At 45.2% G+C, this 20,475-nt stretch overlaps 1 protein-coding gene across 1 annotated transcript in view; it reads right to left on the bottom strand.

The window, feature by feature from the left end:
* Positions 1-14,538: 14,538 nt before the first annotated feature.
* The window catches only part of LOC142574573 (cytochrome P450 3A41-like), a 43,185-nt gene continuing 37,248 nt past the window's right edge, over positions 14,539-20,475 (bottom strand). Inside the window, exons 12-14 of the mRNA XM_075683623.1 lie at positions 20,089-20,226; positions 19,241-19,403; positions 14,539-15,036 (exon numbers count right to left, since the gene is read on the bottom strand). Of these exons, the coding sequence (XP_075539738.1) occupies positions 14,935-15,036; positions 19,241-19,403; positions 20,089-20,226 (403 nt within the window). The 3' untranslated portion in view covers positions 14,539-14,934. The remainder of the gene's footprint in view (positions 15,037-19,240; positions 19,404-20,088; positions 20,227-20,475) is intronic.

Genomic DNA, 20,475 nt, shown 5'->3' with positions numbered 1-20,475 from the left:
TTTTTAAAGTTAGACCAATTGAAATCCTTCTGGCGTTATTTTATGATTCGAATGTTCAGTCGTAACCACTAGATATTGAGTGATTCGAGCAGCCTCATGCGTAATTAGCAAAGCTAGGTTAATTACCTTTATAACCGATATAAGGTGGCTAAAGTAAATTAATAGCTTGGAGCCTGCACTCGACATAATCTAGCTCAGCGAAAAATGTTTTGCTAAACGAACTCCTGTAAGAACTACTCGAAGAAATATTTTGCATGGAAACGCTCTCTGAAAGCGTAACTGACGCGGAAAAAGAACAGCTATATGTGGACGTCACCCTCACTGCAGTGAGCTTTTCGTGATGTTACCAATGTCGTCAGTGGCTTGGCTCCGCGAGCAGGTTCCTTGAGGCCATTCCGCTTGCCCTTTTTTCACTTTGTTATTTCAAAGGCAAGCAGTTTAGAATTTAATGCAGACATAGCAGCGAATGTGTGCAATCGAAAGCTTGCTGCGCCTCAGAAAGGATGCACGATCGAATGATGGTTTAGATTTAGTGCGTCACTGGCGTCAAGACATTTCACTGCCTCCGAGGGAAGGAACATAAAGGTGAACGGCTACGCAGCTCCTCGCGGGGCCGTGCCCATGGATGAAGGAAAAAGAACAGTGCATTACGTCACGCAGCCAGCCTTGGCAAGCGACAATTCCGTGAAGCCCATACATTTGCCCAGTGGTGGGCGAACATGTAACCTCTTGCATCGAGATCACGGGGCAAGAATCGAAATTTGCTGGCACGTTTGGTCCTCCGTAGCTATGCCAATAGTTTTTATTCGAGGCGCGCTTGTTCCGCTGCACTGCCATGGCTCTGCCTGCAGAGCGGGAACACTAAAACCAACCGCGCACTTTGATGTTCGGTGACGTGTTGGGCCGCCAGAGGTGGCCGCAATCGCATTGCACGATGCGCCCTTCTAACGTTCTTCTTCCACCATGGCCGTGCCTTTGGTGACGGTGCCATGGTGACGAATTCAAGAGAGGTCATATTGACGTCCCAGGCGCTTTGTCTTTTCGCGTCCGTTCCCTTTCTGTAAGGGAGAGTGCTACAAATCCACTCTAATTCGTTATCTCGTGGTTTTATGTAAGCGAAGCGCTTCAAGGAGAAAAAAAAGATCACAAGAACGCAACGCAAGGTAAAACTCTGAAATCTGTGAAATTGAATCGTCAGAGTGGTGATGATCAAACACAGTAGGTCTTATAGCCGTATCTTGCATCATGATGTGTTAATCTCCTTTCTTTTTCGTCAAACAGCTTGGCTAACGTTAGCCAGGACCCAGAGTAAGTGTAAGCAAGGAAATGGTCTCTCTCTCTCTTTCTCTCACAGACGCACATGCACACAGTACACACCCACAGATACGCTTCCGCACACAGACATGCAGACACGTGTTAACACGCATGCATGCTCAAACACGAACATGCACATTCGCACACACACACGTTCACACTCGTCCGTGCATGCACGTGTGTGCATGAGAGTGTGTGCGCGCACACACACATACACTAACACACACGTACAAACGGAGTGGTATCAAGGTTATAAACAAGCATAACGTCCAGCAGAAAGGCTGGCTAACGTTTCGATAGGAGGACCCACCTTCGTCAAAGGCGGCCTCGTCATCCTCGGCATGTTGGTTTTAAAGGGTTAGTACGGTGACGTCACGTGCGGTTTTCGGTGACGGCTGGTTGTAAAGGGAGCAATTTTAAAAAGAATGAGCGCTGTCTGCACCGACAACCGCACGTGACGTCACTGTACTAACCTTTTAAAACTAACATGCCGAGGGTGACAAGGCCGCCTTTGACGAAGGTGGGTCCTCCTCTCGAAACGCTGGCCAGCCTTTCTGAGGCACTTTATCCCTGTTTATAACCTTTATACCACAGTGTGCTATTCCATCTGTCAGCCCTTTTCTTGATTTTGGGCGTACGAACGGAGGTAGACACGAATGCACGCATACGCACGCGCGCGTGCGCATCCTCACACATGCCTACATTCACTCCCGTGCATGAAAATGCAAATATGAAGACACACGCGCACATAAGCATGCGCACGCACGCTCAAGGCGTGCACACGCATCACTCTCACCCCCCCCTCCGCCTCCCCGTCGGTGGCCTCTGAAGCACGTACGCGAGCAGACTGAATGACACTCGCTCAGCCATTACCGTTCCGGCACCAGCTGTAATGATTTGCTTTACCGCTTAATTTGCCAAGTCAACGAGCCCTCTGTCGGGAGGTTGCAGAAGGATTTGCTCCTGTCGTGCGGCTAAGTGCCTTAAGTGAATATGTTGTAAGAATGGGGAATACCGTCTCCGCCCTCTTAGTCGAAAGCTTTTAAAACTCTGGCGATATGGTGAAATATAATTTCCAGAAATTATGCACATTCAATTGCGCTGATGCGTTGCAATGAAGTTCCATTGAATACCGAAGGGGGAATGCTTAAAGTTCCTGAGTGTGAAAACAACTCGCATAAAGGCAGTAATTGTGGATAATGTTCCTACTTGCGCTCGTTACTAACATGTACGAACTTTTCGTTTCTTTCTACGAGTGAGGTGTTCTCCTTGATATCCCGGCGCTAATATTAGCAAAAGGCAGAGTTGCTGGTTGACTCAGCCTCGGAGGACAATGAATAGATAGTTTGAATGCTTTGCTAATCCAGCACCAATACTTTAGTACTGCACCGTCAATGCGCCCAATGCTAAACTTTCGTTAGAAAAAGCTTGTCTTTGGTTTTATGGAAAGACACTTCGTTAACTCATAAGGATGGTAAAACGTGCCGATCTACGTGTAATATAATATATGAATAGCCCCATAAGAATGTATAATAATTCGGCGGCAGAGCAGGAGGGATACGAAAGTCAATTTTCTCATGTTAGGATATTTCGCACAGTGTAGGAGTCAATATTCGACCTGAAATGCAACAATGGAAGGGCGTGTTATCCGCGACAACGTGTCCCCATCCTAGAACTTTTCACGTAGGTGCTCTGCGCGAAATTTGGCTCTATTATTATTACCGATTCGTCCATTCAATCTGCTGCACACGAACAACCGTAGTACGAACGACAGCGTGTCTTCATGAGATGCTTATTCCATGGTAGAGTTATTGAAAGCCACTTGTGTAAGAGAGATTAGGACAACCGTAGTACGAACGACAGCGTGTCTTCATGAGATGCTTATTCCATGGTAGAGTTATTGAAAGCCACTTGTATAAGGGAGATTAGGACAACCGTAGTACGAACGACAGCGTGTCTTCACGAGATGCTTATTCCATGGTAGAGTTATTGAAAGCCACTTGTATAAGAGAGATTAGGTTAGACAAAGACCGGCGTGCTTTTCGACGGCTCCTTGCTTTGCTTTACTTCGTCGTGTGAACTATCATGTCGGGGGCGTAATTCTGGCCTCTGCGACCGCTCTTCCGATGGGGGCGCAATGCAAACGCGCTCGTTTATCATGCATTGGACACATGCTAAATCACTCTACGTAGACAAAATTATTCCATAAACCCCCAGTCAGGCGTCCCTTTTTAATAGACGTTCAGTTTGTGACCGGTAAGCCCCACAATTTAATTTTGTTTCCCTTGAATTCGTGGGAAGCTTCAAAAAGCAATCGGGAAATCGGAGTGATTTCTTAGATACTGCCAAGGCATAGTCGACTAACCTGTCCGAGCACGGTATTTATTTATTCATTTACTTGCTTATTCATTTCATCGCCTTTGTTATATGTCGGTTGAACAGAATATAGGCGATCAAGCGTCTTTAATTCGTTTCACCTAAAACTATATGAAAGAAGCAAAAAAGAAAGCCAGTGAAGCGGGTAGAAAATTACATGTGTTATTTCAGCAGAAATAAGAAGCCGGCTAACCAACTCAACTGCAGTTCACTTTAATTTTGCCACTTTATATCGAAATAAGATGGAATTTCCCAGTATGTTTTCACACGATGCGCTTTCGTTGAAACCAAACAATTGTGCCTGTAGCAACTCTTCGGCCCAGATATTCTGCACTATATAGAGGCACACCTTTCTGCTGCAAAAGTTCCAGAGAATTGATTCAACAGGCCAGAAAGATATTTTGGAAGGGCTCACAGAAAAGAATTTCTGGAAGGTCAATAGTGGGGTGGTTGCTGAGAAGATTTTCGTGGTGCCCACATGCGATTTCGTAAAAAACGCAAGTTACTATTTTTTTGTTTCGGAATGGTCAGGCTTTAACGCTTTTGCGATGTAATGCCCAGCCAACTTTTGTTCCATGGACTCTCGAAACCGTTCCTATCACTTGCCCTTGCCTGACCTCCGGTTCTTACATTCGGCACAGACCCTATAGTCTGCCTTGTCAGTTTTGCAGTTCTCTATCCTGTTTAGCGTGGCGCAGCACTCTATCAAGAAACACTACTGATATGACATCGAGTACCTCAAATGTCTTTAGCATGGTTTCCACCATTATGATAACTAGTGGCTCCTCACATAGCGGTTTTCACTGGGGGTACTCCAATCTATCTTGGCAATTACCCCATACAAAGCCGAAAGACTCGTTTGTGTCATGAGTCCTCCCGTGCAGGTACTTGTTTAGAGCCCAGTTGCTTATATTTGTTCGCGAAGCACTCGTAAAACTCAGCAAAACTGTTCTGAGCTTCCAAAAAACCAATAAAATACGAAGGGCGCTAGCGCAATGGTAGCAACCAATGGCCAATAACCACTTACGACCAACTTACATACGGGCTTCCCTCTGCGTGGCGAAATGTGCCAAACACGCTGCACAGTTTCAGGAAAAATAAAAACATACCACAAGAAACGCTATTTCTTTAATATTAGTCATCATTCCTCCTCAACTGTAGTGTAAATAAGGAAAACGGAAATGAGAGCTGGCGCAAGGACAACTTCCCACACGAGGGCGCCGAACGTATTAAGCGTGTGGTGCTTTCCAGTCGCTGCTACTAAACTCTATAGAAAAGAAAAGGCTTGTAGGAAGAAGGAATGCAGATCATTTCTTTTTTTCAGAACGTACCAGGGTCTGACATCGACTCTCGTTGTCGCTGATCCAGATGGGCTTCGTGACATTGTTGTCAAGGGCTTCAATTCGTTCCTAAACAAGTCGGTCAGGGAGAACTTGGGCACTGTGCTTCACTGGAATGAAGGACTTGCCACCTGCAGCGCATCGCATTGCCCAGGTTGCAATTTCGTCGGTGCTTGCGATACGAAAGAGCCCTCAATTTTTCCGTCTATTCCTCGCTCTCAGCGTATATAGAAATTACAGGTAATTAAATTGCATTAAGCATCAAAATATAGTCTAACCCCTTACATTATTTTGGGCTATGGGACAGAATAGATAATACTGCAGCAAAAGAATGCCAACCGTGGTATGTCGTAGTAAAAATGAATGAATAAAATGTTTCACACTCTCACAGTATGGCATATAGAAAAGGTGTAGTCAAACAAAAGGTTATTATATATACGCATATATGCATATCGACACACACACACGCACACACACACACAAACTTTTAAAATCCTGGCAGTGTTATGTTAGCCAGTGGCAGCACTCACAAACCTTAGCGGTGGATGTGGAACATCCGTCTTGCCACAGGCGTCACGACTACGTCATCTGTTTGGTTGAAGGCCAAACAGATGACGTAGTCTAGTCAACACCGCAGGGGCGTCTGCGTCAGCAGGCGTCTGGTGTGTTGCGACACCACGTACCCGAGCACACGAGGGTTGGACCATCCCGCGTGTAGCAGTGCGCGGCTTAGCCGTGTCCGGCGAAAGGGGGATCCTGGGGGTTGAGCCGATGCCGGGTGTTCGGACCGTTATGGCCCACCGGCGGAGGCAACACACCTTTTTGGCCACTGCTTCACGTAGACGGCACCCCCGGACTGACCCACCCGGGGGAAATCGGCAGTCACCTTTCCCTGTCCACCTCTTCAACATTTTTCTTTCCTATCTCTTTTCTTTTACTGTCCTTTCATCTCTTTTCTTCCGTCACTTCCTAATTTTCCTAGGCGGCTAGGGTTAACCCTGTGTATGTGCCCTGCCTTGGGTATAATATATTAGGTTACAGTGGCAATGTACGGTTGGCGCCTGCAGCAGGTCCTAAATGATTTGCTCTGGCCCGTCGGGCAAGCAGCTCGTTGTCTTGTTGCTGGGGATGCCCTCTCCAATACCAGCCATAATGCAGGTTCGGTGAGCTGAACACCAATTTCACGAGATGCATTTTTGTGCCTTTAACGGCCGTGGTCACAAACCGGGCCGGGCAGTCAGATCATTTGAACGACGCATGGAGACTCCATTCACCGTGCTTGTGTTACTAGCAAAGTAAATCGGACAAGGACGAACTTTTCTTCAGCTGCCAGACTTCCTAAAAAACTGTGTGGGTTTCCTTTGTAGCTTCATGCTGCAATTTGGGTGGATGTCAGTTTTTGCGGGTATACTTGCCGGCATCTGCTGCTTCGAAATTCTTTAAGGAAGAGGCTTGTACACTTTCTATAGAAATTGGATCGGTGAAAGCATTCTATAGAAAGAATGAAAGAAAAACTTTTCTTAAGAACCTGTGTAGCCTTTACAAGATGGAATGCAAAATGTCAGGCACTTACATCGATGACCTAGAAAATATTAAATGTGAGTTACATAAGCATGACGCCCTGCTCTACACAGATGAGCCAGTTCGACCTCAAAACCGGCTTGCACCGTACCCCGAGCAGCGTAAATTTATTAGCGACATCACGCTATTTTCAAAATAAACCCAGAAACATACTCCAACGACAATCTTTTAAAATATACTAATGACATAGTTTCACAGTTTGAAAGCTACTAAATGTGTTTTAGTGCCCATAACAAAAGTCACAACGGGAAAGCCTTAGACAGTTTTGTGTTTTTTCTAAAACATTTACAGGATTGTGAGTGTACATTCGTCAGCACCATCAGTGGTAGCCTTACGATCAAAGAAAAATCCGTCCGTAATGTCGAATTGAACGCCGCGGAGCTATCCTTCGAGTTATGGACTCCTCGCCGGCAAGCGAGTGCGTTGAGACGCTTGGCCAATGCCTCCTATAGACAGCACAAGGCCAACGCACTTCAATCCGTGACATCATTCTCCCTTGCCCGATCGCCATATAATCTAATTGGTACGCATCCGAGCAAGCCGCGGTAATTTTGACGTCACTGCTTTCGTCATTCCGGGCTTGGCAATGAAAATTTGAGTCCAATTAGCATGAAGTCATAAAGCAGAGTGCACAGGCCAGCTATATAGGAGGCACTGCTTTAGCCCGATGGATTACACACTCGGCTTCTGAACATAGAGTCGTAGATTCGAAACTACCGTCAGCGTCTTTCTTTCCAGCTTCTTTGGTGTTTTTTAAACACTCATTTCTTTGCAGCGATTACTCAGGGAAAAATAGAACGCATACGAAAGCTTGCGTAGCGAATGGACGCGCGTATAACACATATTTCCGAGAGCAAGTTTGAGGTGGCCTCGCGGTGACGCAACATCCCGTCACGCAACAGGTGGCGCAGCAGCAGGTGTTCCATTTCGCCCGCTGTGCTCTGTCGAGGCGGGCACGTGACGTGGAGTCTCAGACAATGAGAATTTAGGTGTAGTTTCACTGCTACAGACGCCGGATTTTTCACTCAAAGGGCCATTTACCACTTTCGCATCAAAATTAAGCTAGCTGTCAATAACTTGCCTTTGTCGAAAACACCCGGCGCCAATGGACTTGCAAATTAATGTTACAAACCTTTTAAATTGATTACCAATCCCACATTATTGGATATTCTCGCTAAAAATTTATAGGTGGATGCCCTTCCGCAGTCTGTTTGCAAAAACCTTACAGTAATAACTCCAACAGTTCAGACAAGGACTAACTGCGGTGCCTTGAAAGCTGCAAACCAATCACAATGTCAAACGTTGATTACAGAATTTTTGCGAAAGTTTTATCTAATAGATTACAATTTGTGCTGTCAATTCTCATTGGTTACCATCAAACGTGCGGAATTAGGGGCCGATATATTCAAACCAACATGCATATAGCGCGTACATTTCTTCAACCATGTTACAGTACCACTGACAAGGTTGCAATGCTTCAGGTAACCTTGCTAAGGCTTTTCATTGTGTCAGTCATTCCTATTTATCTTCTCTTCCGGTACAAGCCAACGTTGGCTCCGCTGTGCTTACAAACGTTAGGCTTTGCTACACCCATTGTTCTACGCCCTTATAGATTAACGGTCATCTTTTTGAACCCGTTTCTATTTGCTCTTTTGTAAAAAAAAACCGTGTCAGATGTCGCCGTTGCTGATCGCCCTTTATCTAGAACCGCTATACCTAACGTACTGCAGTGGAGTTTCATCCAAGGCTTTAACTGGATAATGAGGTAAAAGTGTTAGCTTACGCCGTTGATCTAGCGTTCTTCTGCGCGGATAAGCTCAGTGTTGAAAATGTTGTAGCTAAGAGACAAATTTAGCAGCGTATCAGGAGCTCGAATGAAGTTTAGGCCTAAGGTTTGTCTCATGGTGTTATAAGCCAGAACAGTTTGCAGGCATTAACTGACCTGGCATTCCGCCAAAGTATCTTATCGTGCCGCTGGATACATACAAGGGCGCTGTATCGGAATGAACAGGTTTCGACACTGGAAAGTTACGCTCAGAGATTCATTGGACACTGACTTTCTGTTTCCTTAAAATCTTGAGCCAGTAATAAGTTCGTGGTAAAAAAAAATTTACTACGCATTGCAAGTTGTTATTTCTGCAATGTTTTCGCCAAATTTAGCTACTTTTTATGGTATTCAACTCTTCAGCTCATGAGTGGAGAAAATACTGTTTAGGCCAGTTAATGGGTTGTCCCAGTTAGTGTCCCAGTTAGGCCAGTTAGTGGGCTGTCCTGGGCTTTGCGCTGAATTTTTCACCTTCAAAATAGTGTAGATGGGCTTGTACTTCTGTCTCCGCTTTTTCTCTTCGTTTCCCTGCATTTTTGGGAGCTGCCGTTCCCTCCTTGCGGCAATGGATGAAGAGATCTCCGAGGTCTTTCCTGGTGCGCAGCTGTCAGGTCGGATAGCGTCCAGGAAACGTGGAAGTGCGTCAAGTGATAAGACAGCGAGGCCACTGAGTTATGTTTGGACAGCTATGACTCGTAGATCAGTAAATCAGCAAAAAGAAGGCTACTATAGGCATCTTCGTCGCCAATTGCGTCTACCATGGAGAGTGCACCGCTGCGCTGGCCGCACACTGTGCGTTTTATGCCCGTGGAGCCGGCGACCGATTTGCGGTTCCTCGGCAGGCAGGTCCTCTCTTCGTTACTGGAGAGAATCGCAAGAAATGAGATTAAAGAGGTGCGAATAAACTCGCGTAAATATGCCCACGCAGTTGATTTGCTACATCGCAGCGGCCTTGAATGCCTACGTGATATAACTGAGATCGACAATATAAAGGTGCGATCGACGATCCCTAGAGGCGGCGTTGGTACTGCGGGCGTCATTTATGACGTCGACGTTGCCATCCCGAATGCTGATTTGCCAATACTGGTCAAGGCAACAACAGAAGGCACTTTCATTACAAGAATTTTCAGGCTGGGAAACACGCGCTGTGTGAAGATTTTGTTTGAAAGAAACAGCCTTGCTTACCACGTTAGGACATTCCCGCCATTCAGTACGACCATTCCTACCGAAGCCCCTCCACTGTTTCAAGTGTTGCAACATTGGCCACGTAAAGGGTGTCTAAGGGAACAACGTCGTATGCCCACGGTGCTCTGAGTCCCATTTAGAAGACGCCTGCAGCCCAGATGTTCTAAAGTGCCCTAACGGCAGTAGTCCTCACAAGGCCTCATCAAAGGATTCCCCGAGGGTGCGGAAGGAATTCGCGATCCTAAAACGAGTGGTGTGGGGCAATTCAATGCATCGAGAGGCTGCTGCCGCTGTTCGGCGACGTCGGCACCGACACCGAAAACGTTCAGGAAATTCTGCAACTACAGATAGGAACACGCCATCTTCCGTCAGAATGTTTCCCCCTTCAACGCAAAGTGCCACCGAGACAGATACGCAGAAAGCAAACAAAGCGGAAACACTCGCTCGTCCTGAAGAATGGCATGAGCTACCCAGGGCACAACTCCCTGCTAAGTTGCCTCAAAACGCACCGACTTCGACGGCTTCGGTAACTGCTGAAGCGACGCTGACTGATGATCTCTTGGTCATCAACATACTGTGGTCGCTCATGAATGCCATTTTCGTTATACTTACCAACATGAAATCTTCGGCTGCGCAAAGCGCGCTACAGTTGCTGGACACTTTGAGTAAAGTACTTGCAGGTCTTGCTTGCAATCATGGCTCTCCAGAAGCCGTCGTTTCGTGACGAAGTCCGGAGCGCGTCGATGTTTCAGCGAAACGCCAGAGGGCTTAAGTCACGCATGTCGGACTTTCCACAGTTTGTGTTCATGGATATCGTCATCATCGTCATCTGCAAGCTACTATCAGATAACATCAGGCTGTCCGGGTATGAGTGTTTCATGTCCGCCACCCACAGAGAATGCTTCAAGATGATCGCATTCATACGACGTGATCTTACGTATGTCCATCATCCAGTGCCACCCGACCAAGAAAACAAGTACATATGCCTGACAGTGAAGAATAGCAAGCTCACTTTCACAGTAGTTGCAGCCTACACATCACCCTCAAGTCGGCTAGACTGCGAGCGGTTACGGCGAATTACGACAGCGAATCAACATCCTTTCTTGATGGCTGGAGATTTTAATGCCCACCACCATCTCTGGGGACGTTTAAGATAAACTCGAGAGGCAGAATATTAGTCATTTGCCTCCGAACAAAAACTGTGCTTGTTAAATGATGAAAGACCCATCTTTTTGCGTGGAACTGCCTACTGTAGCTGCCTGGGCCTCACCTTTGTTTCACGCTTCTTCATTAGAAAGGTCAGGTGGTTTCAAACGCGGGAAAGTGACCACCAACCCACTTATTTTAGGATTGAAGGACTGACAGGCTCTAAGTTAACCGGCGTCATGCAATGCATCGACTGACCAATGTACAAATCAATTGTCGAAGATGGCTGTCGTGATGACTTGTCCTCTAGCGTAGAGGACATCATAAAGAGTGCCCTAGAGGCTGCCACACATTCGATTCCGAAAACGTATACACGCACCGAATACGAAGTTGAGCTGGAAAAGCTTCGTGCAGTTCGTCGCCATGCAGAGCGAAGATACAGGCGCACGAAGTCTGCAAATGACTTGAGGTTGGCCAGAAGAACTCAAAAGAGAATTCAGCGTCGCATAGACAAACTTGCGTCACAAAGATGTATATCATACTGCGAGTCTTTGGATCCACAAAAAGCTTTGTGCAAGATATGGAGAAACTGTTCGTTGGCTCCGTGGAACCCCTCAGCCGCGATACCCTTTTAAGTCTTTGGCCCTTCGCCAACAATGCAGCGAGATTTACGTCGCTGAAGATTTCTGCAAGAGGATTGCTGGCGAAACTATTTCCCCTGGAACACCTATACGCTCCACCAGTAACCAATTTCACACGACTATCGCAGGGACATTCCTTTATTCATGGACGAACTCGAACCTGCACTTGCCTTGTGCAAGCGTTCATCCTCACCAGGACCCGATGGTATAACCTACCGGGCTATGTAATCTTGGCGAAGTGGCTCGGAAAGTGCTCCTGCTCTTGTACAAGAGCTCTTGGAAGACAGGTACGGTTCTCGAGGAATGGAAGACGAGTCGCCTAATTCCGCTGCTCAAGCCTGGAAAGTCGTCTGTAGAAATTGCATCATACCGACCAACTGCCCTTGCCAGTTGCATCGGAAAACTAATGGAGAGGATGGTTCCAGCCTGGCTAGAATCGTACGTCGAACATTACCAAGTGCATCCAGATGCAGTGGCCGGTTTCAGGCGTAACCGTTATTCCATAGACAACGTTATTTCTGCTGCCAGAATTATCTGCTGCCCTGTTTTTGGACGTTAAAGGAGCGTGCGATAACGTAACGCACGAAGCAATTTTCAACGAGTTAGAGGCAGTAGGACGTGACAGCAAACTTTATTTCTGGATAAGTAGCTATCTACGTAAGAGATCCTTATTCGTACTTACCGATGATGGCCCGATCTCCCAGCATCACAGTAACCGCGGGGTGCCTCAGGGCGGAGTACTGAGCCCAGCGCTCTTCAGTGTAACACTCATTGGACTCGCTGACATCCTGCCATGCACCGTTAGGCTCTCCATCTATGACGACGACATTCGAATTTGGCGTCGAGTGTGAAGTGACTGTAGCTTCGCGCGCGGCTTCAGAAGGCAGTCACTTTAACATCAACCCACCTTCGAGAACAAGGGCTTCATATATCATGTGAATAGTGTGCAGTGGTGGCGTTTACCAGGAAATCAATGTCTCCATACGTGATATCCGTCGACGGACAGCTGATCTCGTACAGCACGAGTCACAAATTTTAGGGGGTGGTCATTGACAGAAATTTATCCTGGACCTCTCATGTGAATTATCTGAGAAAACAGCCGAGAGGAATTTGCCATATGTTTAAGTTCCTAGCAGGAAAGACCTAGGTTGTGCCAATACAATCTATGCTGCAACTCTAAATGGTCCTCTTTATTCGTTTCCTGTGGTACAGCCTACCGGTCATGTCCAACACCCGCAGAACTAACGTGATTATAATCCAAAGCTTCCAAGTCCAAGCCCTCAAGATATGCCTTGGTCTACCGCAGAGTGCTTCAACGGCTCAAGTTATTGCAGTCGCTTAAGATTACACCCTTAGACCACACATTACCATTGAAACAGTGCATGTGCACCTGAGACGCTTCGCCCTGACTCCTACTCACCACCTCGCGAGCCTCCCAGTAGATTTACCCCACATGACATTCATTGCGACAGTCTTCGCGCACCGTGCCTCTCTTAAGTCATTTTACGCACCCGCAGCAATACCTTCCATTTCTCCATGATGTGTGTGCCGTACTCACGTAAACCTCACAATCCCAGGACGTCAGAAAAAGTCGGACTTGCCGTCATCAGCACTCAAGCAACTAACTTTACTTCTCCTGTACGAGAAATACAGCGACTGCACACATGTTTATACTGATGGATCAACTACATCAACCAGTTCCGGTGGCGCTGTAGTTACAAAAACAATGAGAATAAACCAGCCGTTCAAGACTTCCCATGTCACTACGTCTACAGCTGCAGAGCTCGCGGCTCTCCGTGACGCGCTTCATGTGGTAACTGCTGAAAGCCCTAGAAAATGGGCAGTCTTCTGCGATTCAAAGCCGGCCTTGCAATGCGTGCAGGCGTTTCTCCGACATGGAACTCACGATCAGCTCACGTGCAAAATCGTGGAACTTGTCCATCACTTAAGAGAAAAACGCCATGATATCTCTTTTCAATGGATACCAGGTAATTGCGGTATCATAGGAAATGATGACGCAGATGAGGCAGCTCGGACGTCAAACCAAGAAGACCACTGCGACCCCATTCCTCTCTCCAAGATCCACGCCGCGAGACAACTTCGCAGTCTAGCTCGCACGATATCCTTAGCAGAGTAGAATACCGCTCATACAAGGAGCACAATACTCCACAGGCTAAACCTATCACTGCAACCCAGACCTCCGGCCGGTCTGCTTTCTTTCTTAGTGCGAACTCAGAACTTATATCGTATCGTCCGCTAACAGGTCCCTAAGATTCATGAAGCATCCTCTTCGTAATGTACCCCAACAGGTGAAACTTCTGGCATATAAAACACTTAGAACAAATCTTGAGTACGCCAGTCCAATATGGAACCCACCTCAGAGATAGCTAACGAATGCACTCGAATCAACTCAAAGTCATGCCATCCTTTCGTTCACCAGGCATATTCATACTCCATCAGCGTTTCATTTCTGAAAATGATTTCCAGCCTCGAAAGTTTAGAATTTTGTCGCTGCATCACCAGGCTTTGCTTGCTGCACAAGATAATTCACAGTCCACTAAATCAGGCGCCTTATATTTTGAATCGCACCCACATGTCACACTGCACTGCGCATCCATTTCAAATTACTCGGCCAATTTCCCGCAATGCTATTTTTCAGGATCCTTCTTCCCACGAGCAATTGTCGACTGTAATGCCGTTCCCCATGAAGTCACAGGCGCATCTGCTTTTTTTTGATGCCGTGACCACTCATATCCAAAGCCAACAACCTCTACTGTTTTTTATTTGTCAAATATGCAACCCCACTCTTCTGGTAATATTTATTTAAATACCCGTTGAAAGGGGTGTTTAAGGAAAATACAGTGAAGACGGGAAGTAAGAATCAATCATGGCTGATAATAAAAGTACATTGGAAGAAACCTACAAGGGTGCAATCGGAGGGGCTGAGATCTGACACCATTGAATAAAAGCAATTATTAAGCCAGAGCACTGTGATAAGAGAAAAGGCGAACACATATCCAGAAGCCAGACATAATGCTATTTGGTCTGGGTGCCCCTGCAGATGTTCTGATTTCTGAAAAAAATACACATTTGGGTGACATAATTTAATATATTTTGATATAAGATCAGTATAAAACATGACAGGTGCTAGATGCATTGAAAACTGAACAATTGTCAATATTCTAAAGGTATAACATCCAAAAATGTCATTGAAATACGTTCAGGCAGTGAGAACAAACAGCGAACGGCGTGCATCAATTTGTCACGGGAAATTTGTAAACTACATGTAACATAAAATCAGTTTGAACTAGCTGAGAGCAAGTGGTCACAAGATGTATTTCTTAGAAGCGAAACGTACGTACTAACAATGTCGACACACTTCAAACGAGTCAAATGTTTTGTGTCCTCTCTTGTGCAGGAGGAAGATCCATTTGTTTCCTAATTGAACTTCAATTGCATGCGTGTATTTCTTTTCTCAGAGTCAAAGTGATTCAGTCGCAGCTTACGTGAATTAACTCTTACATTATTAACAAACATCGTTAGCAGATTTCTGACGAGGCACTGCCCGAAGATACAATCCCCCGTCGAAGAAAGGAAGAAGTTGTCCCGCCAGGAACTTTAGCGGCACCTGTTAAATGCAAGAAAACACAAAGCTTTGAGGAGTCAAGCAAGTGAATTTCAGTTTAGGCCAGAATTGTTGAGTAGTAAGAAAGTTCTTATTAGACTAGGAGCCCTTTAGAAGGGCGAACATTTGAGACGGCAACGAAAACTTCATTGTGTAGCTGGACGCTCCTCGCCAACTTTCACGTTCCAATTTTTTTACGGCCCTTCAAGAAATGAAACAAATTATTTGTTTGTTTTGCAGCGTGCATTTCGTTTCTGAAACTTTGTTAAACTTCAGGCCTGCACCCGGATTTCCATATTAACGCACTCTAGACTACTAATAACGCTATCTCAGTTGAAACAAATTTCTGTATGTGATAGAAATGTTTAGAAACAAGTGCAAAATAAGATCACTAAACGTGCACCACAAGTTGGCAAAGCAAAATTCTTGTAGCCGTCGATAACGAATGCTACTGGGCTAAGCGGGAGTCCTGGATTGGCGGACATGCAGCACTGTAAATTAACAGCTCGCAGCCCTTGACGCCAATGGTTTCTTGGAACTTATAAACAGCCACGCCAACGCAAACCGTGATGCGGAAAAATAGAGGCCTGACATCTGGATCAGTAATTGAGAAGGTTGTCGGTGTGCGTCTGCAGGTTGATACTTAGATGAGGACACAGCCCAGAAGCCACAAAAATCAGACTCACACATGACGCAGACCGAAATGTCCCAAATACGCTTTGGTCCGTATTTTTCGACATGTGGCCACAATAATTTTTAGCAAGCAGAATTTAATGTCAGTTTTTATCACAGTGCACAGGTTTGAACAGATACGGTAGGCAACAATTACGCAGTACCTAATAGCGCATAAAGAAACACTTTCTATTACTCAAATACAAGAAATCCATCGTGTTACACCTGGCTTGGGATATTATTGCTTCTAAAGTTATTTCGTTCAGCACGTTGGGTCGTGCATGTTCGGGTGCGACAAAGATAGCAAATCTGGAGTCTTGTAGATCACTTCTGCTGAAGCTAACTTCTGATATAACGAAAATTATTTCACACTTCCATTAAGTTCGTCTGAACGGGAATCTATACTTGTGAAATGAAGGAAAAACGTTCATTACGCAACCGGTTGATCAATTCTAGTAAAGTTTCATGTTTGAGTGCAAACTTTTGGAAGTTTACATTCGCAAAGGCCGATGTATATTTAGTTTAGCCTTCACATACTTCACATATTGTGACCGGAATGCCTGAACAAATAAAACCAGCTCCAGAAGCTGAAAGCTGCTAGCTGCGCAAATTACAATGTGCCCAATTTCCATGAAGTTCACTCGATGAACCACATAACATGATTTTTTTTCCGCGTCTTAAAAGTGGCATTGAATTATGCATATTTTCTAAATGAGGAATGCTCAAAGCCTTCTTTGGATCACTTTAGGCTCGGTCTTAGGCGCGTTGCAAGGAACTGCAATATCTTTTGTGGCGCATAAACGAATTACTAAGTATAGCTTCGTCATTGCTATAAATGTAGCATTTTTCTATTTTTATCAAATGTGTCATGACTCAAATCCAACTTCTGCGATCAGTCATTGGTAATTGATGTTGTCTTTGAAATGATGAAATTATATTGACATCTGTTGTGTGGTCGCCCATAATTGCAACATCTCTTCGTTCGAACAAGAACATCGCAGTTAGGCGCATGTTAAACCATATATGCGCACAATGTTCTGACATAAGGTAGATCTCTATAGAACAATGCTGCAGCCAGTGCAGTATTTATAGCTTGCTGTAAGCTAGTGCCAGGCTACATCTTTCTGACATTAGAGAGAGAGAGAAATAGAAAGATAAATGAAAGGCGGGATGGTTAATAAAAGCTGAGCCCGGTTGGCTACTCTGCACTGGGGGAAGGAAAAGGGAGGGAACAATTAGGAGAAGAAGAGAAAGTTTGTTGTGGATACCAAGGACGTAATAATAGCTTTCTGCTCGGTATAACAGACGTTCCTCAGTTCGGATCATAGGCGGTCACTAAATCAGGTCGACTTCAAAAATCGCAGCAGCTCCTTTGGGGCCTCTTGTAGCTGCACCGAGCACCGAAAAGCCCCTAAAGAGTCAACTTACCAGATCCCGAAGTGTTCCAACGTAAATTCCTGTATACATGACAGCTTCGGAAGGAGGATAAGCTATTTTTGTGTCATTCAAATTTAAAGCTGCTCTAGCAAGCGGCCAAGTGCATTTGTGCACTAATTCAACTTAGAGAATACTAATACGTTGAAAAATGCTACCCTGAAGTTATCTTTCTTTTGTTTGGTGCATAGTCGCAGTAGTCACATGAACGTGCAAGCTTTATAGGCGTACTGCGGACAACTCAGCTTGGTGCTATTTTGCATGGCAAGTATGACTACAAAGTGGCCATGGCGCATCGCAGCTGAGCACGACGTCGTGGTTTCGATCCCTCCGATGGGGGCGATATGCAAAAACGTTGCGTGCTATGAATTTACAGTCCGATAAAGAACACCAGGTCTTCAAAACAACTTTTACGACACCCTCAGCTACAGTGTGCATCATAAACAATTGTGGTTTGAATGCGTAACAGCTAATATTTTGAATTACTGATGACTGAGTAGGCTGTCTTGGCAAGGTAGGGAGGTTGTCAGTTCATAGTCGTTTATGGTTGAATCAGGACATCGGGTGTTGCTAGGTATGTTCCTGATATATACGTACATATTTTTGCTCAATCCTCCAACATCAAACCTTCTTTTTCTAATATTCACTTCTTTTTCTCTGTCGTAAAGACCGTGCACCCATGGCGCGCCTAATGCGCAAGACATCTCAGAGTTGGCTTGCACTAGGAAAAATCATGAGAAAGTTTTATATATATTTTCAGGCAATAGATCAAGGGCTCATGCCAAAATCAAGGGCTCATGCCAGAAAACAGAATAAAACACCCCTAAAAATTTCCCTCGTGCAAGGCAGTGCTTGAGACCCTTCATGCGTTAGGTGCGTCGCATCCCAACAACGCAGCTGACGTTAAAGAGAAAAAATATGAGAGTTTCACCATATTGGCCAAGCAATTAAGGCGATAGGATCACGTTAGAATATTACACGAAATGGAGTGGCAGCGAGAATTCCAGTAAATGTAAGCTAAGTAAAAGCTTGCTGTTGGGCTAGGGGTCCTCTGTTTGAATCCTGTCATCGGACAATTTCATTTCTCCTTAATATAATTACCAACGTCATTCTTATTGACTTTGGGCACGTTTCAAATGTCCTTCCTGGGATGTAGCGCAGAGCAGCGCCAATAAAATACATAATTTTTAGGTTTGAGCTCTGTGACTCTTTCGCGCTTAAAATAGTTAAGTGTGCCGGAGATTTATTTATTCACATTTGTTTGGAGAATGCCATTCTCAAAATTCAGAAGAATAACTCTGTTAAGAATGTAAAACTTTGTATGGGAATCTTTACTGATAGAATGGTGTGGCAATATAACCCACGTATACCGCATGTCATGCAGCCTGGCATGGCATACGGCATACATATACTTCAATATATACGGATCCTTACGGCGACTCCGACGATGACGCAGAAATTCGCTCGGAGTGTTCACAAAATAACTATCGAATTAAAAAGTTACGAGGATCGTTTAACCGCTGGCTTCTTGGCCAACCACCCTCCCCCTCCCCCCGTATTTGGTAGATAGGGAGCAAGCTAGCCTTTATGTCCGGAAATTGCTGCGCTTCTTTAATCGCACTGTAGCACTGTGGCGCGATTGTACAAGATCAAGCACGTCATGTCTTTGGATTCAACATGTTTTAGCGCTGATTGAAAGTAACTCTTGTTTTACAGTGTTTATCATGGTTACTGTGCGACGTGTTCATCACTAAAATCTGCAGCGCATCTTTTTCGTAGTTCACTTTGCATTGGTTACAAAGATATCAATCCAAGATTGGTTCTGCCGTTTTTTATGCATTAGCATTAAGAATGCCAAAGTGTAAAAAGTGTATGTGCGTGTGTGTATGAAAATGACAGTGGTCTTCTGCGGATCATCCTCAGTTGCACTTTGCTTCCCGAAGAAGCTGGATGTGTTTCGAGTGAACTCCTGAACAAAATTTTTCAATATAAAGAACACAGTTATGATCATGGATTAAGCAGATGCGACATATTGCTAACGCATTTCCCTCGCATTCAACGCTGAATCCCGGCTGAATTTTTCTTCAAATATAATACTTACCGATGTTTCTGGGCAAACCTCAAACTTAACCTGCTGAAGCAGACAAATTAGAGTTGTCTTCGCTTGGACCAAGCCGAGACGCTTGCCGACGCAATTACGTGGTCCGGCCCCAAATGGCAGGTACGTGAATGGCCTCAAGGCGTCCTTGTTTTCCGGCATGAACCTATTGAGAGGTGTCAAGTACAATTTGTATACGAGATAAATTGCAGTTACGCCGGGAAAAGAGCGCTGTGCGTCATACAAGCATGGTGGTGATTAAGAACACCGGCACCACTGAACCGTCTGGCAACAAACTATGAAACTACAGAAAGCGTAGAAAAGCACAAACTTCGTTTTAACTTGCTTTGCCTCATATCGTGTAGGTTAAAGTCAGCGGCCAAAATAAACTTAAGACTTTTGGTAACTACCGAATGAGGTATGTTTGAAGCATGAATTAGCTGTCAAGCGGAGTCTTTCATCGCCATGCTTCGCGAATAATTTTAGTTTTGTCGAGCTATGACGATCAGTACGGCCACTAATCGCCGATATTTACGTGTAGGTAACCTTAGCGAGTAGTAAAAAGAGTCATACGAGTTGCCCGTGCAAGCTCATTGTAACACCGTCGTCTCATTGATTTGCTACGTTACTTTATCAAACCCATTTTGATTTTCGCATGGTGGAGACAGAGTAATCTGGAAACCACGGGCGCTTCTACGTAACCTATAACGCAATGTGGACAGCTTTCATTCTTATTTACGTTGGAGCGCATTGAGCTCGGCAATCTCGATGGAAGGCTGGGACCAGGCAGATTGCGGACGTTAAGATCTAAGGATTCATATTGTTTGCCTTTCCCTAAATAGACAACACACCTCTCTGGATTGAACTTCTCCGGTTCAGGAAAATACTCCGGATCATGGTGAATTCCGGCCATGGGAATGTCGACGCACATGCCCGGCTCGAATTGGATTCCAGCCACCGTAGTTTCTTCCGTACAAAGCCTCATATTTCTGCAATGTACAGATAAAGAAATACCGCTACAGGTCACTATGGACAGATTTGTTGTTATGAAACATTTTCTCAGACTACATGAACATAATTTCCGCTGGGAAATGCTCTGTTGTTGTACGGAGAGGCAGGTGTAGAAGAGACGCACACAAAAGGAACGAGAAAAACGTCCCTAACTAGACTACTTTCGCGAAACAGTAATTGCGACCATTAAATGATGTGTACGTGGTATCTCACGCAAGTTTATTTGA

This window comes from Dermacentor variabilis, chromosome 3, assembly GCF_050947875.1.
Source record: "Dermacentor variabilis isolate Ectoservices chromosome 3, ASM5094787v1, whole genome shotgun sequence".
Classification (NCBI taxonomy): Eukaryota; Metazoa; Arthropoda; class Arachnida; order Ixodida; family Ixodidae; genus Dermacentor; species Dermacentor variabilis.
The sequence above is the reverse complement of the archived record's forward strand: the minus strand, read 5'-3'. Positions and strand labels throughout refer to the sequence as shown.